The sequence below is a fragment of the Chenopodium quinoa genome, unplaced genomic scaffold, assembly GCF_001683475.1.
Source record: "Chenopodium quinoa cultivar QQ74 unplaced genomic scaffold, ASM168347v1, whole genome shotgun sequence".
Classification (NCBI taxonomy): domain Eukaryota; kingdom Viridiplantae; phylum Streptophyta; class Magnoliopsida; order Caryophyllales; family Amaranthaceae; genus Chenopodium; species Chenopodium quinoa.
The window spans coordinates 542,378-570,268 of NW_018744504.1; the positions used below are offsets into that span (position 1 = coordinate 542,378).

The window sequence follows — 27,891 nt, forward strand, 5'->3', positions numbered from 1 at the left end:
ATAGATCAAAATTTTACTAAAAGTCCTTTGGTCTAAGGGTATAACAGCTAATACAATTACAGAGTATTATATATTACTCTATCTTAATTTAAGAATTTTTATTTTCAATCCTATAATTCTATGTAATAGTATATGTGACTATTATTTCCAGATAGTGACAAATAAACATATTTCACTAAAAAAGATGCTAAGAACTCTTAATCCTCTAATTGCTTGACCAAGTGAACTCCATCCAAGAACATAATTTAGCTTTTCGGAGATTGATTATACTCATTCTAGTCATGCTCACACACGCTTGCATAAGAAAGACAGGATATCAAGATATCTATCCTGGCTTACACACCTTGTTACAAGGTTATAACTATGATGTTTTTTTAACTAGCTTTTCGTTTACATATAATCTGCCTCTCTTCACTAATGCAAGATTTAGGGGTCAAGCAACTTCACAGAATATGCAGAGGCAAGTAAAGAACTTCATAAAACACGACAGGAAGACTGTCTGATAATAATAGAGCATCAACATACCCCAACCTTGCAGAAATTCGAATAAGGTTGACAATTGCAACGAGTTAGTACAGTATTGTACTATGGTTTATTGCCTTGTTTGTATCAAAAAAATGTTTAATTCAATCATCTAAGAATGCTAGTGAGATTCTTGTTCTATATACAACTCAGATCTACTCTGATGAGAAAAATATTTATGGAAGTTACAACAGCTAATATAACAGTAATGTGACAACAGGACTAAGCTTTAAGCCCATGTTATTCTTCTTTTGCTGGTATTATTAGGGATCAATCGATCTCCCCTTTGCACCAGACCCAACTCGCAATTTAGGAGACTTAATGCTATCACACGAGATTTCTCCAATTGTATGGCAATTTTATTCATATCCTCTTTCAAGATGACACGGCATTTTCAGCTGTCTTCTGTTCAGACTTCTTGGCTGCTAACATTGCAGCATGTTGTTCTAGGTACTCTTTGCTATTTATTTCTGTTAATCTGCAAGCATGAAATCCACATAAAGTAAACTTGGAATTCAATAGACAGACCTCCAAAAAAGGTACAGAGAAGAGAATTGGTAATTCACAACTCTCTTGATCCTATAATGTCTCCCTTTTATTACTTAGTGTCAAAACTTGCCCATTTCTTCTTAAAAGAATACAACATTGATATATCACAAGGATAACACTTTGTTATGTTTGCATTGAAAAATGCTTTTATTGTTATACATACTGAAATAAGGGCAAAAGTTTGACAGAAAAAGGAACACTGTTAAAGAATAAGTAACTTCAAAGCTAATTAAGAGTATCCGAGGAAACTGATATACCCTAGTGGTAATTTCTAATATGTTAAGGATACAGCAAGCACATCAGTTAATTGATTCACACACTAATGAAGCCAGCATTTAACCCCCCACACCCCTTTTTCTGCCAAATATAAAAAGAAAACAGAAATACATACCTACTAATGGTGCGATCCTTGGCAAATCCAAGTTCATTGTCAACACAAAGATCAGCAAAATCTTTCTTTGCTGATCTTGAAGAAGTCCGTGGTGCCATGCTCTTGGCCTCAGATATTGTTACAACTCTTTCAAAGAGTTCATACGGGCTACCCTCAGCAGTACACAGTAATCTAGCTTTGTTTTCATACATCACCTGGTAGAATACAAAGAAATTTTTTAGCTTATAATTTTAAGGTGCAGTCTCAGGATCCAATAAGGCAGTGATTACCTCACAATCTTGTGCATTTAGTTTAGATTTCTCAAATTTTAAGTATGAAAATAAAGTTATTTTTAAAACACATGTAACACTAGGCATTTCTCAATACATATGTAAATAAATAAATACACCAATGAACCAATGCAGATTTGTACACACCAAGGCCAAACTTAATCACAAAGAAAAGCAGTGTAATAGACTAACTTTGAGGGGTAGTATAGGTATTCTAGTTTTATTAGTTTATTAGGGTTGATAGTCCTTAGTATAAATAGGGAGGTAAGGGAAGGAAATAGATAGGCAAAAATTTGGTATGAACCTTTTGGAGAGTTATGGCCTAAAGCCATTTTGGAGAGTTGTGAGCTAAACTCACTTTCGAAGATTGATAGCCTTAAGCTATTAGCGTATCGTTTGTAACCCTTTCACTATTATCAATCAATTTAAAGCTTTCACCTTTATTAATTTGCTATTTACAATCCGAAATCAGTGTTGTTACACTGACTTTGCTGGGTGACCGAACTCAGTTCGTTGCAAGCAGTATGTTATATATTCCTTTTACATTTCTCTTCTCCCAGTTCTCTTCCTGATTGGTATGACACTATGACCGCATGAGCATTCATATATCAATGACATTATCATACTCAAAACTGAATCTTGACAATATCATAATTCTCTACCATTCACATAAAAATGCAACAAAACCAATAGGACAGGCATTTAAGAATTCAGGAAAAAAGACGTACATCAATTAAAGTGACAAACCGGTATGCTGCTGTCCTGTTATTTAGCCCAAAAATTGGCACCCCATCTATTGCCAGAGTGTGAAATTTCTCTGCAAAATAAAACATATCATAAATCATGTATATACAACATATAACATTGCAAAATCTACAGGCAGATGCACCACAGAACGACAGCAAATAGTAAAAATAAAAATGAAACAATAATGACAGGACCAAAGACAGTCAGCTGCAAGATCAATTTTGATAGTTACAAATTGGGAAACTGAAGCCTAGCAACACAAAAGTTCTCATGTTACAACAGCCTCAGATCAGAGAACATAATGTCTCAGTAGACACCATGATGAATTTGCTTCTATAAAAATGTTGGTATATTATACGTAGTATTATACATGTGTATCATTCATTTATTTCACATACATATAGTAAAAACTATGTACAAGCAGCACTCATCTAAAACCAGCAAGGAAAAAAGATGAGTGAAATTTGCAGATATTTTAATAAAGTAACATTGCTTACTGAATAATCCAAAATAATCTGCAGCTCCAAGAGGTCTATCACACAGCTCTTCGAAAGGAAAATAAGCACAACCATTAGCACCCAATGGAACCTAAAAAATGTTAGCAGAATGTTTAGCAAGTTGGATTTATCATGCTTAAGCACTAGCGATATTTATTGTAAACGAACCTGTAATTTCCTTCCCATAACCACTTCTACCTCTTGTGGATGAGGTTGATGTTCCCCTATTAGCTGCTGAAACTTAACCTTCAGAAGACCTGACATATCCAGTCCAACTAAATAAAAGCCCTGCTCACCCTGCAATTGCAAGTATAGGCAGGAGCTATTACTAATTAGTATATAAAGATGAAAAATCCATGTTATAAAAGACTACACTAAATTAGAACCAAACTTACTGAGGTCATCTTCCGATAATCCACTGATGATCCAATTTCATGCACTGCACATCTTTCCTGCAAAAATAATGAGAATGAAAAAAAATAGAAATTCTATAGGTGGTTGAAGTAAAAATTGTCAAATGACAGTTTATCTTGAAGGAATGACTTCGTATCTCTGGCACAACTGAAAGCCTTGTTTTTCTACTATTGTCTTTGGGTTAATCTTGAAAGCACTGTTAATTCATATTCTACTGATCAAACTTTACGAAGCAATTAAGGTCAAAGGTATACTAAGATGAGCCTTGAGACTCACCTTAACTGTGGCAATAAAAGGTAGAAAAAGATCTCTCTGTAGGCCACCTTCATAGAGATTATCTGGGGTGCGATTTGAAGTTGCAACAAGAATCTAAATTCAGCACAGAGAAACAAGGGGGAAAAAATCAATCTGTGGAAGATAGAGAGAGGGGAAAATTGAAAATTATTTAATTCAGGCAAGAGCAACAGTTTGAAGTTAAAAATGCTTACAACACCATTGCTGAACAGATGTCCAAATAAACGATTCAATATTAATGCATCAGCCACGTCGGTTACCTGGGAACCCAATAAAAAAAAACAGATAGCAATTTGTCAACATATATTACACCAATTAAAGAAGCTGTTGAGATCATTGGTATGGTTCCATATGCCCAGTGCTGTACCATAAATTCGTCAAGACATAACAAAATTGCATCATCTGATATCTCATCTGCAACAACCTCAAGTGGATCAGTCACACCCCTGTGTTTCTGCAAATAGACAAAATTATTAAAATCTTACATTCACGCTGTAATAACTATAAAAAAAACATGGTACCATTATTCTACTATGCAGTAAAATTAAACCTGAGATCAATTTATATTGAATCGTCACTATTCTTCCATGTAGCAAATGACTATAGTCTATACATCAGTTTAATCTTCTGAATTGAAAAACTATTAAGTGAAATCACCAGTTTATTCAGAGACATGAAATAAGCATGAGTAACCATACAAAATATCTAATAGTCAAAAGACTCATATCATTCCCTCACATTCTCCCCAAACAAGGGAAACAACCCCCAGATAGCCCTGCCCCACAATGAATTTTTTTCTTTTGAGTTATCTTCCTTGGAATACTCTAAAGATTCAAATTGTTGCAAGTGGTCTGAAACAATCAGCTTCTAATTGACATTCTATTTTCAGTGATATATGTTCAACTCTATGGTTCTTGATTTTCAAGACAACACTCTCATCAAAAGAATTTAAAGTAGAAACACACGCACCTGCAAACGGCTATGAACATTGAGCATGAAGTCATGAAAATGTATCCTCCTTTTCCTCCAATTGCAAGGTCTGACAAGAGTAAATATATAATCACTTCTAAAAGGTAATTGAAGGAAGTAAATAATGTAACAATTAGCATATAAATTTATATCTAGCAACATTCTACTAGTTTCCTTTAAAATCAAACAAATGAATATTGTCTTACAGTTGATGATAAAACAAGTCCATCAACATGGTTTTTCCTGTGCCAACTCCACCATAAAGATATAATCCTTTCACAGGGGAATAAGATGTTTGTGGAATAAATCGAGACCATAACCACCTACTCCTGCATCACAAACTAAATCTTCAACTTCAAAAGCCACAAAAAAAGAAGCAGAGTAAATAAATAACACTAAGAAGCAACAATAACAAGAAAGAGAAGAGCACTTGCCTCCCAGATATTTCTGAAGTTGCATAGCGATCCAACCGGCATTCATTTTCTTTCTTAACAAGCTCATCATAGAGCCTCTGAAGCTCTCTCAAAGTGTCTAGCTGCAGTGATTATAGTCAGCATTTCATCCAAATGACAATATCTGATAAAATACAATACTTATGCACGCTGCCAAACATAACATTGTACTATGTACATTCAGTTCTTACATAACACTTGGCAGTTTTAATGCATTTTTACTTACAATTAGTCAATTACAACCTTTTCTAGACAATAATTCACAACAATGCATCAATATTTTTGGCAATTAACAACATTGCACCAATGTATAGGAATTCCAGAAATCAAATTACAAAGATGCTAATTGCTGAAACCAATACAAGCAGTCATTAACCCTTTACAAATTGATAGATTACAGTATAGAGATTTTTTAAAATTTCGATTCAAGCAGTTTCAAGATTTAACACTTCATACCTGACATAGATCACCATCAAATAGTTCACCAGCCGCAACTCGCCTTTCATACTCCACAAGAGGGCCTCCTTTAATCCCATCTGTAGTACAACAATCAGAGCAAAGACTTAACCCAAATTTTCGTGAACATTTTTCTTACACCCAAACATATATTTGAGAGTGTTTGTTTCACTATATCAAACTCCACTAACTCTTAATCACATTATTTGAGAGTATTTAAACTTAAGAACAGAAGGTGACCTCCATTGGAAATTTCCACTGCTTCGGATGACAAGTATCTTGATGGTATAAAAAACGGACGAGCATATCTATGTATTTGCAGATTTCGAATAGCCTCATACTTATAATTCGAACTCCGATTTACCAAATATCTCCTCCTTGCCAATCCAATTGCATAATTTTCTCCTTGGGACCTTAAAATTGATTGAAATTGGCGAATAGAGCGAGCTAATATTCTCATTTTCTATCCTCTACCACAATAGAGATGGGGCAATATTCAACCACACCAATGAAGCTTAAACTTCAAGTGTAGTTCAATGTATTACAGTGATGCAAAGTTCTGAAACAATCCAAAAACAAATACCAACATTAACTTCAATTAGACTGTTTCTTGAGATATATACAAGTTAAGATTCTCACATTAAAACTACTTCGTAGTACAAATAACTAGTATTAAATTACAAACAATCCCACCTATAAATTATCAATGTGCAGTCATAATACCACAAAAAAACACTAAAACAGATGTAAAACCTACAATATGCTCATACAAGTTACAATTTTAAACATGCAAGAATACGTGGAAGGTCAGCTAGTTTAGTTGGTAAAGTCCTAGGAGGTACGGGTTAACCCAAGACCTCGGATCAAATCCCGTCTATACCACGGTCCAAACATTACTTGTCCCACACAAACCCACGACAAATTCACATAATTATTCAAATAAACAGGCTTCAATACCAGAAAGATATAAATTCTGAAAAACCCAGAAAGCAAAGATTTAAACAATTAAACTAAAACGTACCTGATCCAATCAAACTCCAAGAATTTGATTACAACCCAGTTGAGGAAATGAAATTTAATAAAAAGGGTTAATCTTTGATGAAGTCAAAGCCTAAAAATTGAATTAAAAAATTCCAAATTTGATGGAAAGAAGACCCCTTTTGACCAAAGTTGAAAAAGAAAAAATATATATGAACAGAACCCTAAATGAGGAAAGAAGATGATGAAATTCCAGAGGAGAGTCTAGAGTGAATGACAAATTTTTAGGGGTTTTATATTTCAGGTACAAATGTTCTTGAAAGCAAAGAAAAACTAAAAATAAATTAGAAAATAAATGTTGCTGTTTTGACGAGGAAACCAATATGAATTATAAGCATGTGGATCATTTCCAACAATTAATATTATTATTTATTTTTTAGGAAATGGAGTATTTATTTTTAAATAAAGTTTCCCACCAGTTTAATTGGAGGGTTGAAAAATGAAAGTCATTGAAAGAAGAACAAAGTTTGATTTTAATTTTGCTTTTAGGAAGGTGTGTTTTGGCTTTTCTTTAATTATGGAAATTAATTGTGAAAGGTCCCACCATCTAGGAAGCCCATCAACACAAGCAGCCACTTTCAAGTGGGGGGTGTGATGTATGAAAGATTAAGTTTCAACAAGAGGATGGAGTATGTAGTAGTCATATTTGTAGCTCCATTAGAAGTGCCTTGTGTCGAGTTTTGTTTTAGCGAATTTGTCATCCACCCCATCCAGGGATGGCAGTGGATCTGGAACCGACCCGGATCCGTGGATCCAGATCCGTTTTTTACAGATTTGAGTCTTCAAATTTTAATCCCATCAGATCTAGGTCTCGCTGATAAAAGCGGATATGGATTCGATTTTGGCCCCTAGACCCGGATTCAAATCTGTTTTCCCGTTTTAAAATTTTTCTGTTAAAAGAACTAAAATTGTTTTTTTTTTTATTAAAAATGTTGATGACGTTATTAGTGATAAAGATTAACCCTTGAAGAGGCTCATATCAACATCATCATTGTTCTTTCACTTGCTCATTTGTAACATCGTACTTTTTTCGTTGTTTATAATTTTTATTTCAAATTATAAGTGTATAAGTTGTTACTTTGTGTTTTTAGATTAGTTGTATAACTTTAATTTAGGTTGAACTTATAACTCCGACGGAAGTTTGAAATGTATTTTTTAACCCTAACATTACATTTATTACAAAAAAAAAATTAGGCAAAATATGTTAGAACCGTTTTAGACCCGGATCCGTTGGGACCCGTCGGATCTAGATCCGGGTCTCCATTTTTCAGACTCGATGGATCCGAGTCGAATCGGGATCCTAAATACAATAACGGATCTGAATCCGGACCCGATCCGGATCTGACCCGTTACCATTCCCAGCCGGTGCGCTTCATACTAACCTAGGTTTTTTTTGGCATATTGTTTAGTTTCATGAGTAAGTTGGTAGTTGTTACTACCTTTGTTCTTAAAATTTTGCCCCATTGCAAAAATTTGGATCAATTTTTATAAACTTTGACCATAAAATACTCTTAATCTATAAGTGATAATATAGTCATGTGAGATCTTGTTGGATGCGTCTCATTGTACATTTTATTGATATTTAGTTTTTATAATTTTTACACGTGTGAAAATGGAGATATAACCGTTTTAAAACGCTTGTTGAAGATCGCAAAAAGTCAACAAAGGGAGTATAACTTATAAGTAATCTTCAAATGGTATGAGTCTTAGGGCTTGTTTACATTTACTTAATTTTAGTTCAGTTCAGTTCAGGTCCAATCAGTTCAATTCAGCTCCTAATTTCATTCTCTCATAAAATATTCATTTCAGCTCAATTCAGTTCAGTTCAGTTCAGCTCCAATCAGTTCAGTTCAAATCAGTAAATGTGAACAGGCCCTTAGAGTGGGAAAAAAATCTCAAGAAAAAATCTTGAATGTATTTATTAACCTGTGTGTGTTATATGTAATTATGATGTTTTGGGCCTATAGAATTGGGCTTGAAATGCACATGGTTAATTTTATTTTTTGGTGTTACACCCGGTTTACCCTTTGGGCTAATCCGAAATTGGAGATCAGTTCTGTGTGGTTAAATTCCAGTCCCCTCTCAATTATTGTTGCAGGGGATGGATCGAAAACAGTTACACAGGTCCTTCTTACCAAGTGTAATTTCAATCACCACTACACCAACAATCAATTAATAATGCGCATGGTTATTTAAATAGGAATAACATTGTCGATTGATTTGCAATATTTATTTGGATTTTTTTGTAAATTACCACCCTAAAATTTAATGTGTTGAAATAACCACCATTTTTGTTGAAATTAAAAATAACCACCCATATTTTACAAAACTGTAGGTTTTACCACCCTTACCTATACTCCGGCTATTTTTCTGAACATGTGCCATTCAATTTCATTATGAAGAACCCTAATTTTCAATTCAAGTTAAATTGAATGAATCAAACAACGATTACATCATTAAATTCCTAATAAAACACATTCCAAACAAAAAATATCGTATAACTTGAATTCTACTTTATTAAACATTGCAAAATAACTAAAAAAATAAAAATAAAGTGCGATCTTCAATTACTTTGATGTATAAATTGGTGTGAAAAAATTTAAGTGCGTTCTTCAAATGATTCGCTTGTCAATTTGCAAAACTTGGAGTAAAAATTGGTAGAATTTGTGGATTAAATGAAGGATTTTAAGTTTGGGAGTAGTTTGTGAACCAAGGGAGGAAATAAATCGAGAAATAACTTTTATAAAAATAAAATACAGCCGTTATGTGGGGCCCATGCTCGAAAAACTGGTCGGAATATAGTTCGGGTGGTAAAACCTACATTTTTTGTAAAATATGGGTGGTTATTTTTAATTTCAAAAAAAATGGGTGGTTATTTCAATACATGGTACATTTTGGGGTGGTAATTTTCAAAAAATCCTATTTATTTTTAACTTTTTTAGAACGAAATTAAACTGTAAAGTTCCGCAGAGAAGTCCAAAAGAACAATACCTTAGTTATCAAAAAGTTAAAATACCAAAAGTTGTTATTTTGAAAATGCGATAGAAATTAAACTAACAAGATTACAAATAACCATGTTTCTACTTGTATATTCCGTTTTAATTACAAAAATAGGCAAAGTAGAGATTTTTTTTTTTACATAGTCAAAGTATAGTTTGTAAATATATTGTTAAAAGTTAAATTTTGTCAACTAAGTCCCTGTTCTTTTCACCTTAAAAAAATAATATTAAGTAAAAATAATTTCAGTTCAGTAAAAATAAGTTCACTTCAGTAAAATTAATTTCAGTTCAGTAAAAATAAGTTCAGTTCAGTAAAATTCAGTCTTCTTAAAGAAGAATTATAATAGAAAATCAGTAAAAATAATTTCAGTTTAGTAAAATTAAGTTCAATTCAGTAAAAATAAGTTCAGTTCAGTAAAAATAATTTTAGTTCAGCAAAATTAAGGTGAATCAAATAGGGTCTAAATCAAAATTGAGGAAATAGATAACTTCATATAACATAGAATATATGTGTTTAGTTACAAACTAGATTAAACCCCGTGCAATGCACGGTTGTTAAATAATTCTAATGACAATAAATTTTACCTAAAATAATGGATATAAATATTATAAATAGACTTAGTAGTAAAAAGTATGAAATATTGTTTAAGAAATTAATTAAACATATAATAGTTATAATGGGCAATTTGTTTTGTAAGGACATTTATTTTAGATTTTATACAAACTAAAAGTCATAATTTAATTACAATAAGTTTTTTTTAGTAAGTGGTTTTGGAGGGAAAACTTTTTATAATATTTTGCCAAGTGTTCTCTAAGTTTCGCCTTTAGTATAATATAATTGATTGATTGATGGATGGAAATAAAACTCTCATTCCATCCCCAATTCCCCCATATGTAACAAATTTGGAAAGGAAAAAGTGGATTGTGACGGGTTTGTCTATCAAATTCAATAGTCGTAAGAAACAAGATGTTTCCATACTTTCATCAATCATACTCCAATTTCCATTCCCAAGCTCCCAAATTGCTACACGTATTAGGTGAACATCCTTTCAAATCTATCTTGAGGAGTTGAAGCATATTCCAACAATTTATTCCATCTATATCCATTACTTGTAAGAACATTTTAATTTTCTCAAAAAAGTATATAGGATTGGAACTTGACTATACTTTAACCCTCACGATATTTATAGTCCAGTATTTACGAGTCAACCCTTAAAACTAAGGGGGAAGCACGAGGGATCCTCATCCCCAAGTAGGGCAGTTGGAAAGATTTGACTTTGTGACCTCAAGGTAGAGCTGTCAATTCAGATAAACGGGTCGGGTTAGAGTGGATTGGGTTAATTCAGATTAATTCCATAACCTATACGGGTCGGTTTTGAGTTGGGTCATGCTTGAATCAGGTCACGTCGGGTCATACTTCTTATCGCGTTTTGGTCAAGTTAATAACAGGTCGGGTTACATTCACGTCAGGTGAACAATAATTCAGGTTTAATTCGGGTTTTCACGGGTTAAAACGGGTTAGTGTAATTCTCGGATTCGGTTCAAGTCAATAATTTGCGGGTTAGAATCAGGTCGGGTCATTCTCGGGTTTGAGTAGGGTTCGATTCAAGTCAATAATTTGCGGGTTATAATCAGGTCGGGTCATTTTCAAGTCGGGTTTGGTTAGTTCAAGTCAATAATTTGCGGGTTATAATCAGGTTTGGTCATTTTCAAGTCGGGTCATTCTCGGATTCAAGTCGAGTTATGTTCAAGTCAATAATTTGCAGGTTACAATCAGGTCGGTTCATTTCCAAGTCAGGTCATATTCGGGTTCAACTAACTATAAATAGATAATTATAATTTTTATCAAGGTAATTATTTCCTTTAACTATAATATATATGGAAATATACTAGGGAACTATAGTCTATAATTTAGGAAAATAATTATCTCTTATGACTGTACAACAAATATATACTATATTTAACTCTTAAATTTGAGGATGATGATCCTTTCTTTTGCTGGCCTGGACCGACTTGGTATCCCTAAACATAATACTTTGATCAGCAATAATAAGGTGGTCTAAATTGCATTTAAGGTGAATTGAAATCGGGTCGGGAACAATTTGGGTTGAATTTAGGTCGGGTCAATAAAAAGTCGTGTTGATTTCGAGTCGGGTTAGTAACAGATCGGGTTAAATTTTTGGGTTGGGTAAGTAATAGGTATGGTAAAATTCGAGTCGGGTCAATAACAAGTCGAGTTGAATTTGGGTTAGGTCAATAACAAGTCGGGTTGATTTCGGGTTGGGTTTGTAACATGTTGAGTTACATTCAGGTCGGGTTAGGAACAAGTCGGGTTAAATTCAGGTTGGGTTTGTAACAAGTTGGGTTTAATTCGGGTTTTGACGGGTTGAAACAGGTTTGGGTCAATTTCGGTTAAAGTCGGGTTCGCTGCGAGTTAATTAAATTGGCCATTGTAAATCGGTAAATCGGTGCAAGTTGTAAACCGGTAAATTAGCCGTTTAAAAGGAAATTGAATGGTTCCACACACCCCATTGGACTCCCAGAGAGTATTAGGGATTTAGGGACCATGGTAAATATTTCGGCAATTTTTATTTCCGGACGAAAAAAAGTCAAAAAATTCCAAAATTGAAGGCTAATATCCACGCTTTTCGAGAAATTTTGGAGGTTTCGAGGTCCGGTGTCGAAAAGTCTTGAAATTCTATAGGATACATCTTGGGGTCATATAATGTCGTTTGGAACCATATATGATCTTTATTTGTTCATAAATGTTCGTGGTAGGCTTGAATTAATGAAATAGGTGCAAGATGAAAACAGATAATTTGGTCGTTTAAAGGCAAATTGGATGGTTCCACCCACCCAATCGGCTCCCGGAGGATATTAGGGACCATGGTAAACATTTCGGCAATTTTTATTTCGGGCCGAAAAAAAAATCAAAAATTTTCAAAATTGAAGGCTAGTTCCACGCTTTTTTAGAAATTTTGGAAGTTTCGGGCCCATTGTCGAAAAGCCTTAAGATTTTAGGGGATACATCTCGAGGTCATATAATGCCTTTTGGAACCATATATGATCATTATATGTTGTCATAAATGTTCGTGGTAGACTTGAGTTAATGAAATCGTTGCAAGTTGTAAACCGGTAAATTGGTCGTTTAAAGGCAAGTTGGATGGTTTCACCCATCTAATTGGACTACCGGAGGGTATTAGGGACCACTGTAAAAATTTCGACAATTTTTATTTACGGACGAAAAAAATTTTAAAAATTCCAAAATTGAAGGCTAATATCCATGTTTTTTTAGAAATTTTGGAGGTTTCGGGAACCGGTGTCGAAAAAATTTAAGATTTTAGGGAATATATCTCGGGATCATATAATGTCGTTTGGAACCATTTATGATCATTATTTGTTGTCTTAAATGCTCGTGGTAGGCTTGAGTAAATGAAATCGGTGGAAGTTGTAAACCGGTAAATTGGCCGTTTATAAGCAAATTGGTGGTTCCACCCACCCAATTGTACTACCAGAGTGTATTCGGGACCATGGTAAACATTTCGGCAATTTTTATTTTCTGGCGAAAAAAAAAAGTTAAAAAATTCCAAAATTTTTGTGAAATTATTTATGTTTCAGGGTCCGATGTCAAAAAGCTTTGAGATTTTAGGGGATACATCTCGAGGTCATATAATATTGTTTAAAACCATATATGATCATTATATGTTGTCATAAATATTCGTCGTAGGCTTGAATTAATAAAACCAGTGCAAGATGTAAATCGGTAAATTGGCCGTCTAAAGGCAAATTGGATGGTTCCACACTACTTTCACCCAACCAATTGGACTCCCGGAGGGTATTAGGGACCAGGGTAAACATTTTGGTGATTTTTATATCCGAGCAAAAAAAGTCAAAAAATTCCAAAATTGAAGGCTAATATCCACGCATTTTGCGAAATTTTGGAGGTTTCGGGACTCGGTGTCGAAAAGTCTTGAAATTCCAAGGAATACATCGGTGTCATATTATGTCGGGAACCATATATATATGATTATTATGTGTTGTCATAAATGTTCATGGTAGGCTTGAATTAATGAAATCACTACAAGTTGTAAATCGGTAAATTTGTCGTTTAAAGGCAAATTGGATTTTTCCACCCACCCAATGGGACTCCCAAAGGGTATTAGGGACTATGGTAAATATTTCGTCAATTTTTATTTTCGGACAATAAAAAAATTAAAAAAAAAAATCAAAATGGAAGGCTAATATCCATGTTTTTTGAGAAATTTTGGAGGTTTCGGACCCGTTGTCGAAAATTCTTAAGATTTTAGGGGATACATCTCGGGGTCATATATTTTCGTTTGGAACCATATATGATCATTATTTAGGCTTGAGTTAATGAAATCAGTGCAAGTTGTAAACTGGTAAATTGGTCGTTTAAAGGCAAATTGGATGGTTCCACCCATCCAATTGGACTTTCGGAGGGTATTAGGAACCATGGTTAACATTCCGACAATATTTATTTACGGTGAAAAAAAGTAAAAAAAATCTAAAATTAAAGGCTTATATGATATCCACGTTTTTTGAGAAATTTTGGAGGTTTCGGATAGAGCTGTCAATTTAGGTAAATGGGTCGGGTTTGGGTCGGTAAGAGTGGGTCAGGTCAACTTGGGTCAGGTCAATTTGGATTACTTTCATAACCTATGCAAGTCGAGTTTGGGTTGGTCATGCTTGAGTCGTGTCACGTCAGGTCATACTTCTTATCGGGTTTAGGTCGGGCTTAGGTAGGGTTACATTCGAGTCGGGTGAACAATATGTCGGGTTTAATTTGGGTTTTCACGGGTTAGGGTAATTCTCGGGTTTGCGCGAGTCGGGTTTGGTTCAAGTCAATAATTTGCGGGTTAGAATCAAGTCGGGTCATTCTCGGATTTGAGTCGGGTTCGGTTCAAGTCAATAATTTGCGGGTTATAATCAGGTCAAGTCATTTTCAAGTCGAGTCATTCTCAGGTTCAAGTCGGGTTCAGTTCAAGTCAATAATTTGAGGGTTATAATCAGGTTGGGTCATTTCCAAGTCGGGTCATTCTCGGATTCAAGTTGAGTTATATTCAAGTCAATAATTTGCAGGTTACAATCCGGTCGGATCAGTTCCAAGTCAGGTCATATTCGGGTTAACCTAACTATAAATAGATAATTATCATTTTAATCAAGCTAATTATTTCCTTTGACTAAAATATATATGGCAATATACTAGGGAACTATAGTCTATAATTTAGGAAGATAATTATCTCCTATGACCGTACAACAAATATATACTATATTTAACTCTTAAATTTGAGGATGATGGTCCTTTCTTTTGCTGGCCTGGACCGACTTGGTTTCCTTAGACAAAATGCTTTGATCGGCAATAATAAGGTGGTCTAAATTGCATTTAAGCTGATTTGAAATCGAGTTGGAAACAATTTGGGTTGAATTTAGGTCGGGTCAATAACAAGTCGTGTTGATTTCGAGTCGGGTTAGTAATAGATCGGGTTGAGTTTTTGGGTCGGGTTAGTAATAGGTCAGGTAAAATTCGGGTCGGGTCATTAAAAAGTCGGGTTAAATTTGAGTCAGGTCAATAACAAGTCGAGTTGATTTCGGGTCGGGTTTGTAACAAGTTGGGTTAATTCGAGTCGAGTTAAGAACGGGTCGGGTTATATTCAGGTCAGGTTAGTAACAAGTCGGGTTAAATTCGGGTTTTGACGGGTTAAAACGGGTTTGGGTCAATTTCGGTTCAAGTCTGATTCGGTTCAGGTTAATAATTTACGGATTACATTCGAGTCGGATCATCTCCAGGTCATGTTTGTGTTCGGGTCTCACATACTCGGGTCTAGGGTTGGTTTCAAGTCGGGTCAGGTCGGGTTTGGGTCACCATTTTTTCGGGTTTAGATGGATCGGTTAATAATCGGGTTTCAGTCTGTATTTCGGGTCGGGTCAACTTTTGACAGCTCTACCTTAAGGTTACAAAAGTGAATTTCTTACCAACTATACCAAGGGCCTGATCTCATTGACTGAAATGGGCTGAAATGATCTGAACTTATTAGAGTTGAACTGAATTAAACTTAACTTATTAGAGCTGAGCTGAAGTGGATCTGAAGAACAGGGCCCAAGCCTTGGTTGGTACTCAATATTTATATTCGACAATTTCATGCTTCATAAATCTAGTGGCATTGTTGTATAATACGTGTACTGTACTTTATATATGCATGGTCCATTGTTCCCTGCATTTATGCAGTAGCATACTCTTGCGTTGATCTAACGAGTGGAATAACTTTATATCACACGGTTTTGTTATTTTTTTTTTCCTTTCAAGACCTTACTAAGAAAAATAAAAAGGAAATAAAAATACTGCTCGCGAGTAGAGTATATTAAGTTTTAAGGAAAATAATGTTCTTCATACAAGTACACCATTTAGTGTATCCAGCATTGGACAGAAGTCGCGGAACATACAATAATAGCTAAAAATGTAGTAACTCTTACGGGGCGTTTGGCAAGTGGGAATGCGAATTTGGAGATTATAGGATGGGAATGGGAATGGGAGTTAGAAGGTGGGAATTCATATAATATGTCCAAAGTATTGTTTGGAAAGAGATGGAATAGATGGGAAATAACATTTTACAATTACGAAAACACCCTTGTAAAAATTATTCCATTCTATTTCATTAATGGCATTTTAGTCAATTCATTACTTATTTCCAATTCCCATCTCTATTACCTACTCCCCCTAGGTAATAGAATGATGGGAATAGAAATATTTTATTCCCATTCCCCTTCCTCTTTATTTTCCCATTCCCATGAACCAAACATGGGAATTACCGTAGGTTGGGATTAATATTCCCAATCCCACCCTCAATTCCCACTTGCCAAACGCCCTCTTAAGGGAAGGAAGAAAAGCTCTAGACAACATTTTGTTATATACGAGTAATGTAAAGAGCGGAAAGGGTACTAGAATGAGCAGAAACACCCAGTAAAATACCTACGACTCTACGAGTAGTACAACAACCTGGAAGCTACACGGCCTACACCAGTACGACGTACATTGTACACTTAACTGCTGTACAGAAACATTGAACATTATGCCATTTTACAAGTAAGTTTACTGGAGCGAGTAATCAGCCACCCCTATCAATCAAAGCTCTCAGATCAGATGCACACAGCAAGAAGATAGCAGCGACGGACAGTTAGCACGAACATGGCAAGTGCATAGGTTGTTTAAAGAGGTCAACCTAATAAAAAATAACAGTGAATGAGTTGTATGATCACTCTATAATCTAAACAGTTAAGAAAAGCACCAAAAAGGCGGTTAGGAATAACAGAAATAGCAGTGTGTAAAAAAAAAATTCCCAACTTTGAGAGGCATCATTATCATATACTATAAACTTTAAAGAGTATAAAGAAACTTTTCAATTTTCATAAGCAATTCCATAGCAATCTTCGTCGATTAAAGAGATCAAAATACAACTATACTTCAGTAACATATTTTCACAAATGCATTTTAATGAAGACGAATAAATTAACTAAAAACATTTCTCCAAATCAGCCAGAAATTAAATAAACAAATTCTGCATTTATCATCTGAATAAGATATTAACAGAATTCTATGTGAGTTTACCAACCTCACACAGGAATTGGAGATGAAACATGGGATAAAAAAAGCATATATTATTTCATTTGAGTAGAAAGTTTACCATAATCAATCATCAGACTTTTTACAGGTGGAGCCAGAGCAGCAAATCATCAGCCCTTACCAATCAGACTCCTCAGTTGCACACAACAGTATGATAGCAGTGACAGACAGACAGATATTTAGCACGAACATGGCATGTGCATAGGTTAAAGAGGTTGGCGATTCAACAGTAACAGTGAGTGAGTTGTATCACTTGTATGATCACTCTACAATCAGAACAGTTAAGGGAAGCACCAAAGAAGGTTCATGGTTCATGAGCCAGTAGTAATATCAGAAATTGCAGTCAACAGATTGTACTCTCGCTCCAATGCCCATGAGGACTCGTTCTTATGGTTGATATTGAATATGTATTCCCAGAAGTATCCATCATAAGTAACAACAGAAACAGTGGCCCTGCCATGTCAAAAAGATATGAAAGTGAGGAAGAGAAATAGAGAATAGCTTTAGAAAGATATTCATCACACCAAAATGTTGTATATTTCAGCCAAGATCTTTTAAAGTCTACTACCAAAAATTGAGGTTTATTTGGTAGGGAATGTAGCAATCCTCAAGTTCCACGAAGCTGTAAGTTGTTACTCCGTATATTACAGAAATCAGAACTTCATCCACAGCCATAACTTGAGACTAAAAGTATGGTTATAGAGAAACAGACAGGAGGTCAATTTTAAAGATTTGACTCATCTAACTCACCTGAAACGGCATGTTCCAGAGCCAGAAGAATCGGAAATCTTCTCCAATTTGCGTATTACAGCATAACTGCAAAATACACTAACTTGAGAATAATTTCATACAGGAAATAGAATAACTTGTAATGCATGCAGAACATCCATGAATGGAGGAATTAAAGATGTAAATAACAAGTCAACAAATTGTTCAGGTTTTAAGATGAATGTTAATTTCTAACTTGTACCCAGAAAACATGCCTATTCTAATTAAGCAATGTTGTGGCCTGACATTCCATGATTCAAGAAATAGGCTTTGCCAACACAAATTTAGTTCATCTCCTTTCAGCCTGATCCCATACAATCTGAAAATTGGGTAAGTCATATGACTCAAGCAACTATTTGAAACCTTGTTATGCCCTTCAAATGTTAAAAGTGAAAAGCAGATTTCTCTTGCTCTTTTGATTCAAGCTCAATATAAACAACTAGTTTCTTGACTAATGATTGCCATCCTTTTTGCTAATAGGTTTTTTTGCTATATCCTTAAATGTGATTCAATCAGAGCAACGTGCTTATGAACTGAGTGCTAGGACAATTTTGAGATTAAGTAAATTACAATATAAGTAGCTTATAAATATTCAAAAAGGAGTGATGAGAATTAAAGGTATTCACACACTTTACAATTACCGGACACATGTTAGTCTATTTAGTGTTGTTATCTCTTCCAAACACCCACATTCAAGATTCTTCCAACACCAAACTGATCTAATAAATTACCTAAGACATAAATACATTGCACAAAAAAATAAAACAATTAATACAGCAGATAAACAAAACAATATACCAGAATATGGTCACACTAAATGTTCACCTTTTGACTCCTTCAACAACTGCGTTGTGAAGAACATGATGATGAGCTGGATCCAAAATTGAGCTAGGAATCATTCCACCAATAAAACTACTTGAATTTCTACCCCTGAATACAGCAAACATCAAATCAAAAATAGGATAGTCTATATTAAAGCCACATACAGGAACATCCAGTAAAATAAATCATAATATAATGCTTCGTACTTTGTAACGGAACAAAATATTAGTAATGTAGAAATGAGGAAGAAGAGAATTTGGGGGAAATTTGATAGTTGATTATTATTTAATGCAATTAAATTATCGAATGGGATTTATTATCCCAGTTTCTTGAGTGGTTGGATACTCCCTTCCTTGGAGACAAACTGATGCAAAATCAAATTTACTCAGCAATTTTCTAATTACATTTCCTCTCACTGATCTCCTCTTATATAGATATTTTCTGACTTTCTTCCCTTGCTCGCCTTTTAACACCTTCCTCACCAAGCTAATCCTACCAACTATTTTTTTCATACCAATAGAACTCCTCTCTCTAAACTAGTAGTCTTTTACATAAGCTGAACCGTAAATTTAACTTAGACATCAAAAAGCTCCTTTCACCCTTCTTCCACCCCCTCCAAGACACACAAAAACAAGTGCCTGTGCACATAGGGAATCGAGGAAAAGAACCCTAATGCGGAGTACAAGGGTATAAGGAGGACAAATTGGGGGAAATGAAAGAAATTCAGTGCTAACATGTTACATTTGTTCTCCAGAATGACATCATTTAGTAAATGAGGCTACCCTAGTGGACTACATAATATTGCAAGTTTTTCTGATTGTGTTCACCCTAAAGAGAAGTCAATAAGATGCAAAGCACCATACAAGCTGTACAAAATTCATAGCAGACAGAACAGTAGATACAACTCAAAGACTACAAAAGCACTAAGTGACCTTTAAACAAAGCCTACATTCAGGAGGATGAAATACTTGGGTTTCAATAACATAAAAATTATGTCAACGCCACAACGGTGACCAAAACATTGTAATGTGGTAAAAACTGTCCAAACATCTGCAACACCAATGATTGAGCAATAGAAAACTCTAGAATTTGGATAGAGCTGTCACTAGAATAAAAATATAGACACCAATTGAAAAGCAAAACAGTTTGAGCACTGAAAACAAAGAAATGATGTTAAGCAACAAAAGAATAAAAAGTCATTTCAATCTACCTTTGATTAGAGGCAGCTCCAAGTATGAATAAGTGAAGAGAGCCAGAGGAACTTATGGCGGCAAGAAATTTAGGGAGCTGCATAAATGAACCAAAGGACAAGGAGAAAATTGTGGATGGATAGGCTCCCCTACGAAAACTGAAACACTGACAAAAATAAATTAGGTTAGGCAAAAAGATATATTTTGAGTATTATCTGAAAATTTGAAAGAGGAAAATTTAAGTAGATAGAAAAGATGGAATATTTAAGAAGGATGGACTAATCAAAGTCAGATTTCGGCAAGGATGAACTTCAAGAGTATCTCAGAAACTATAGATATAGTTTTGGATCTAACACAATAAGCTGCTAAAGTATTTTGCCTACTAAGAAGGGGAGGCTGCATGCAACATTAGATTGTAATGATACCATTTGTAATGAACCAGCATACAGATGATTGTAAAGAGATAGAAAGTGATATTGATTATGAAAGCTGTAAGTACAATAAGTTAAAGATAATTTTCAGGTATTCGAGACTTGACCCTCTCCCAAAGCTAACAAAATAAAAATTGAAATATTCTGGATGCCTTTTCTCTATGCCTACTCTCCTTTATTTATTCTAAATCTAATGACTACTACCAATATAATATTATGCTACTCATAATGCCCCTTCTCTAGGTGGCTCATTACAGCTAAAATCACCACCAAAGAGTATTCACAACCCAACAGCAATGGTAAGGTACAACAGAGGTGCAGCAGTTACTTAATCAGAAAGGAAAAATCTATACAGCCTGCTTCAAGTTTGTCAAGAAGTATAAAGATGTCACCATATAAGAGAGGGTGAATTGTGGCCTACTAGTTTTCAAAGAATGGATAACATTTACAACTCCTCTAAATGCTAATGTAAGATAATCCCAACTCCCACCAATCGACACACATTACTTTAAAGGGAGGACAATGGATGGTCTAGATAAATTTGGTAACAAGGTACACAGTGATAATATTAAAAAGCACAATGTTGAATTAAAATCATATTGAAGTGCAAATGTGCAAATATTATAATTCACGAGGGCAATATTGCTCATAACAAGCAACAATATTACAGGCTACTGTCCCTTGTAATTTAGTATGCATGTAAACGTATTGTAGATATAACATCCTAGAATAATATTTATACAACAGAGCCTTTGTTTATTACATTCTCTTAATGAGTACTTCCATGCATGTGACAGCCATATGACATGAATTGGCAAAGATAAGGACCTTTTTCCAAAAATGATCCTTGAAAATAGATAAAGTTACCTTAGTTCCTTCAGGTACTGTATGTACTCTAACCATGGTTCCTTGCTCTGATGCTGTCGCTAGGTATGTTCCATCAGAAGAAAAGACCATTGCAGCCAAGGGTGAAAGATGAGCATCTATCTGTAACAAACGATATCTTAATTAGAACAAAACCAAAGATTAAAACTTCACAACAGCTCGCTAACATAAATTTATGTTCTATTTTTAGTCTACTATTCTACATCATTATGAAAGAAGACATACAATAGACAGAAGCAGCCACACAAGGAAAGCAAGTCTAGAAGCTATATTGCACCATTGAAACTAATCAATTTAGATGCAATCAATGTCTAATCATATTTTAAAGAGGGATCTCAGCTCACCCATGTGTACATTCTTGTGGATTTCTCAACCAAACATTCTACTCAACAAGGAAAAAAATAGCTGAGAAAGAAAATTTCATAGGGTCCCATCAGCCTTTCCCCAAATGAGTGGAAGAAAGTAGTCAGAACAAGTCAAGAAGATTTATAAAAAGCAAATGCCAACTATGGGCAGGAAATGTTGGAATCCTATTACGTTGGTGATGCTGGTAAATGGCTGAAAAATAGTCCTACACTTAAACTACACAATTACTTAAATCTTCTTCATAAGACCAATCTTGAGATATTGCACAGATATATCTAAATGCATATTGTGTAATTTTGGGGGAGGAGGGGATAATATTGAATTCACAAAAAGTTGATACTCTAAATGAAAACTCTTCACAGTGAGGTTAACTTTTAAGCAGGAATTTGCAGTACTAGAGTTTAGTTTGTTATAGATATGTTAGGTATTTCACATTATTGGGATAATGACTTTAGAAGCCAGAGTAGGAATAGGAAGACATAAAGCAATGCTCATAGCGGATAAGGATGTGATGCTTGTTCAAATTTTCCTTATACCTTTTCTTTTATTGCCTTTTTTCAAGAGGAGAAAGTCTAATGAGCAACAGAATTCAAGAGCTTTATGTAGCCTGTTCTATCATAATAGAATATTTTATTTTTTTTAGAAGTTATCATAATAGAATAAATATAAGGAGAATAATGATAATCAAGGCTATCGTTGGACTTCCGTAAATCTTCCCAATTTTACATAAAACACAAACAAATCTCAGCTTTGAGGGGCATCATTATCATTCAAAATAGTAGAAGTGTATAGACAAGGTTTTCATAAGCAATTCCATTACAATCTTCACCTCAGTCAGTTGGAGAAGTCAAAATACACCTATACTTCAGTCAGGTATCTTCACAAATGCATTTTAGTAAAGACGAAGAAAGTTAACATGCTGGACAAAGATCATGTATATTTTAAAAAAAAAAAAATTCTTCCAAATGAGCCAGCAATTAAATAAGCAAATTCTCCATTTCAGACAGAAAAATTTATGTGAATTTACCAACCTCACACAGGGATTGGAGCTCCATAACATCGTAAACTAGCATGGATCCTTTGGTTGTACTTGCCGGAAGAGCCAAGAAGCAAGCATCCAAGATATGGGAGAATGCGGAAAGGCCTAAAATGAGAGAGTTCAAATATTAGACTGCATGATAAACTCTGAAAAGTTCTATTGTAACACACAGAAACCCTTTTCAAATGAAAAGGAAAATGAAAACACTAGGTCACAAAACTAGGCAAGTCAGTGTACTTCGTCTTGTACTTTGATCGCTTCCAAATATCAACAAATTTGACAATCTACTTAGTTTGCGGAACCAGAAAGGGTTATCTTTGAGTGACATTATTAAACCATTTTCAGAAAGATATACTCCCCCATTCCTAAGATACTTGCAACACTCGTTTTGTTTGTCTGCTTCCTGCATCACTTCCTATTTTGGCATGGGACTACTATTAATTTATTGTCTCTCTCTCTCACAAACACTACTTATGTTAACTTCATATTGTTTTTGTCTCATGAAAACAAAAAAAATACCCCATTTACTCCACTCGTATATTAGTTTATTCATTTCCATGTACTACCCACAAGCCTTCCAAAAACTACGCGCAAATAAAGTGTCGTGAGTTAAATTCACCCTTTATTGGCCATTGACATAACCTAGCCAAATTGGAGGTAAAAAATAAAATAAAGTGATAGAGATTATTGAAAAGATAATCTTGTCATAGGTTCCGGATATATTTTGTGAATATTGTATTCTTATCTATCTTGTGTAACCCTTGTATCCCTATATATTTGATCAATGGAATACAATCCAATTAAGCTAAGGAGTTTTCTCATAATCTAGCATGCTATCAAAGCTTAGGTTCTAGGATAAATTTTTTCCTTCTGTTCTAGGGCTAAAATATGAAAAGAGATGGCTACCCACCACAGGCAAAGGATATTAAACAAAACATAGATAAAATGAATAGCCAAGGTAACTGTTCACATTTGTTTCAAAAAAAAAAAAAAAGAAAAAAAAAGGTAACTGTTCACATTTTGGCTAAGGTCTTTTTTTGTTTCTTTACTACCTCTCTCCCAAAATATTTACCAAATTAAAATTTACAACTAAAAATATTGTGAGCTTGAATTTATATTGAAGGGATCTAATAGTTTATATTGTTTTGGGGAAAAGGGGATAAAAACGTTTTCATGGAAACCTCTATATTTTAAGATGTTGCCTACGTTAAACGCTTTTGGTCGATAGTGTCTCTTCAGCTTAATGCTAAGAGTTCTATGCAATATCCTTACTTAGAGAATCCCAGCATGCTTGTGAGAGACACATATTGGGTTAATCATATCATATCACATTACATTTTACTGCATATTTAAGACAAACTATGGATCTTTAATAGCAATAAATCAGAAATAGATCATCAGATCAATTACCTTTTGGATTTGGCACAGTATCAAGCACACTTAAAATCGCAAGACTATTGATATCATATATGAACACTTTGTCTTGCAATAGAACAATCAATCTGCAGTATATGATACATAAGCAAAAGAATGATGAGTACAGAACACTGGATTTTAGCATTGATAAGTCTTTCAATGGTTACTGGAATAAACAATAAAGATAAAAGGTGTGCAGTTTTGGCTACATATACAAGTAATGGATTCATTGGCCTCCAAGGTACAATAGAGTTAGATTAGTAGGGAACACATGAAACTTCCAGCAAACAACAAAAACAAGGGAATGTTAAGGAACTAAAGGGTCAAAGAGCCAAAAGATAAGGGCGTATAGAACCTGAACAATTGTAATAGGAATTACTGAAGTAGTCTATATATCAACATTACCCTAATGCCACTACATAAATTCTACAGGACCAAATGGCACAATAACCCAAGACAGAAGCACACCAACATAATCTGTTGGACATAGTCTTCCTTAACATACATTTAGGGGAAAAGAAACAGTCATGAAAAATTAATTAAAAAAAAATTATTCAGTTGATGGGTTTCTCATCACACATGCCAACTAATACACGCACAAACAAATATCGGCTTTCAAAATTGCAATTAGCTCCCAGTCCTTAGTCCTTTATGGTAGCTGCAATTATTTTTAAAGGCAACTTGAGCTCTAAATCAAAATAAGTGTGTATATGTTGGATAAGTGATAAACTTAAAATTACTCATCATCTTTGCAAAGTTCTAAATCTTGCATCCATAGCCTTTGAGAGGGAGGAGATGGAAGAAAAGGAAATTGTCACCCAAATTTCAAAAGAGTTAAAGTTTAGAAAAAGTTTAGGTTACTCACCTAAGTTTATTTAAACGAATAGCAAGAACTGAAGTCAAGAAGTTTAGTTCTTGAAGAGGAGCTCCAGTTGTAGTATTAAACAAACAAAGGCGGCGTGGAGATAGAGCTCGCTGAGTGCACACGAAGGAAACAAATGAACTAACTAATTAGAATTATATAAAGCAGCTAGCAGAGTGGCAGACTGATAGGTCAATAACTTAGTAAAAGAGCTAAAATCATCTGTGTCGAAATTCAATGGAAATAACCTGTTCGCCAGCTCCAACAATGGCAAGAAGACTCGAACTGAATCGCATTTCAACAATGCTGAAAGCACCCATATCTAAAATATAGAAACAAGATCTCTTAAGACTAGAGCTAAGCTAACATTTCATAATCAACAGACATAAACCTTTCCTAAATCAACCCTCTAACATCAATACATCTGAACCTTTCACCCCAAAACTAACATTAATAAGCTAAAAAAAAAAAACTATGTTTCTCTAACTCGAATATCATGCTCAATGCATAAAAATTTAAAATTTTGATTTTGCCAATTCTACCTTCTATACTATGTTACAAACATTCAGCAGCTAAGGGTGAAAGTTCGGTTTTCGTATTGAATAAGTAATGTTAGGCAATTGGGTAAGGCCGCCTACGAACCGAGATCATACCAGTCGCAACATCTCCATTAAAAGTGTCATTAACATTGTTGTTTAAACAAGTTGTTGATATTCAGCAGCAGCATAATTCAAGATTAAATATTTAGCCTATCATATCAATTTACAACACATAAATAAACTAATATTGCCAATAATTCTGAAATTTTAAACCATCGAAGATCAATAAACAACAAAGATTAAGAATTTACCCTTTTCATAGCATAGCCTGAGAGTTTCAGCATCAAAAATTTTGAACCCAAGCTTCGTCCCCACAGCAAAGCAACTTCATATAATCCAAAATAAATAAGGAAAAAAAAAACACCCATTAATTTCAAAATACCAATAACACAAATCAAAGTATAACGCTGAAAACCCCAGAATTAAATTAACCTGTAATCCTGATTGAAAGAAGCGCAGAGAATTGGGTATGATGAATTTTGGTTTGCCATTGTCAGAAATTACAGAAAGAGGAGAACTTGATTAAGAATTTTGGGTAATTGTAATTGAATTATAGAATACTGAAACCCAGAATCAGAAAACAAAAGAGATTTGATTAAAACAAGAGGAGAGATTTAGGTATGATGATAGTTTATTGGGCGATAGTTAGAAATTGTGAACAAAAATTAAATTAAATTAAATTGTGGGATCACGGATTACAGAAAGAAGTGAATGAATGAGGAAGATGATTGAATTAGTAAGATTCTGGGTTGTGAAATAAAATCAAAAACAGTTGGTGTTAAAAAGTGATGATTTTGACTTCAAATAAGAACATTATTTATACTGTGCCTAAACTAGCTCAATTGGTCTTTTGTGCAGGTAGAGTTTGATCACATCTCGGGCAACGTTCGACTAAAACGATTTAATTATCGATTCAGGCCAAAAGATGGACTGGAATACTGGATGAGGAAAAAAAGACTGTTCACCGGTCTGCTTTTTACTCATCGGTCCGACTCATATCAGTTCGGACCAGACTAATTTATTTTAAGTATGCAATATGATTTTTTTATTTTTTAAAGAACTTCTATAAATTAGGAGCTTTTAAAAAAAAAAATATTATGAACTATTTAATACGAAGTACTAAGTAAAAAGATACCAAGTATTACTCCGTATATAATTTGATCAAATATTGGTCCAGCTTGGTTCAATCTTTTTTATTTATTTATTTATTTATTTACAACAACAAGAAAACCCTAAATTAATTATAAACTATATTACACATTAGAACATTAGGGGTAGAACCATATAACAACCTTCTATTCAAACAACTTCAGTGGGGTAGGACGCTTTCCTTTTTGAACCACTCATCCTGCAAAACAAAGAGTTAGTGAATACAGAGTAAGTTAAATTTATCAGAGAATGACTTTTCCTTCTACCTTTGCAACGACGGGAGGAAACCAATATCATCAAATTCTGAGAAAGGAATTGTTGCGGCTCACAACAAACTTCAATGGAGTGTAGACTGGAGCAACTGGAAGGGGCACCGACATACTTTCACACGATGACACTTGATTAACCATACCTATAGTCAAATCTTCTTGTGCCAAACCTGGAGTTGTTTCACACCTATCATGCCCTTTTCACAGGAAGGTGACTAATCTCCATCGGTGTAAAACTTTTTGAATTTCAACACAATCCATCCATTTTCTTTAGAGGATTGAGTACTCAGATGCTAATAAAATCCTTCCTAGAGGAGCAATAGTAGTGTAGTGTTCGTCCCTTAGAAATCGCTCCATACATTGTTGGAGTGAGATGCAAATAGGTATCAATACGTTTTCGGTTATAAAACCGATAACTTGACGCTGTAAGATTTGGGTTTTTTGTATTTGAAGTTCAACCTAAGTATGGTAATACGGCAATTGGTTCAATCTTCAAGTCTAAATTTTCGAATTTTAGTTCCGGTCTTTAACTGGTGAGTGATGAATGACCATGCTAATATTGACTTTTGGTCCAACTTTATTGGTCCAATTAGGTCTCATAATAGAGCAATTGGTTCAATCTTCATGTTTTAATTTTCAAACTTTAGTTTTCCGGTCTTTAACTGGTGTTAATAATGTCTCAAATAATAATACTTCCTTCGTTAACTATTATTTGCAACAAAGGGGGTGTTTGCGGACTCCTAGGCAAAATATGTTTGTGAGAGTAAAATGGAGAGAGAAAAAGTTGGATGCATGTGATGAGTAGAGAGATAGAGAGAAATGATTACCTAAAAAGAAAAAAGAAAAAAAAACATTTGTT

General features: G+C 34.3%; 2 protein-coding genes across 3 annotated transcripts; both read right to left on the minus strand.

Moving 5' to 3' along the window:
- Positions 1–496: 496 nt before the first annotated feature.
- On the minus strand, positions 497–7,024 carry LOC110698306 (AFG1-like ATPase). Of its 2 annotated transcripts, XM_021875715.1 has the most exons (15): positions 6,582–7,024; positions 5,801–6,119; positions 5,561–5,640; positions 5,087–5,187; positions 4,859–4,981; positions 4,653–4,722; positions 4,051–4,137; positions 3,878–3,943; positions 3,666–3,758; positions 3,371–3,427; positions 3,144–3,272; positions 2,976–3,066; positions 2,460–2,548; positions 1,463–1,656; positions 497–1,000 (listed from the first exon to the last, which is right to left on the minus strand). In XM_021875715.1, the coding sequence occupies exons 2-15, from the start codon at positions 6,018–6,020 to the stop codon at positions 898–900; spliced, it is 1,503 nt and encodes a 500-aa protein (XP_021731407.1). In that variant the 5' UTR covers positions 6,021–6,119; positions 6,582–7,024; the 3' UTR covers positions 497–897. The 2 variants fall into 2 exon arrangements, with proteins under 2 accessions (XP_021731407.1, XP_021731408.1); XM_021875716.1 differs by lacking the exon at positions 6,582–7,024 and having other exon boundaries at positions 5,087–5,183; positions 5,801–5,827.
- Positions 7,025–16,504: 9,480 nt separating this feature from the next.
- LOC110698307 (autophagy-related protein 18b-like) lies at positions 16,505–26,530 on the minus strand. Its single transcript, XM_021875717.1, has 12 exons — positions 26,047–26,530; positions 25,866–25,939; positions 25,264–25,337; positions 25,019–25,128; positions 24,148–24,239; positions 22,730–22,842; positions 21,315–21,434; positions 20,037–20,182; positions 18,830–18,934; positions 17,987–18,052; positions 17,298–17,689; positions 16,505–16,835 (listed from the first exon to the last, which is right to left on the minus strand). Exons 1-11 carry the CDS (start codon positions 26,103–26,105, stop codon positions 17,548–17,550), a joined length of 1,101 nt encoding a protein of 366 aa, XP_021731409.1. The 5' UTR covers positions 26,106–26,530; the 3' UTR covers positions 16,505–16,835; positions 17,298–17,547.
- Between the last annotated feature and the right edge of the window lie 1,361 nt (positions 26,531–27,891).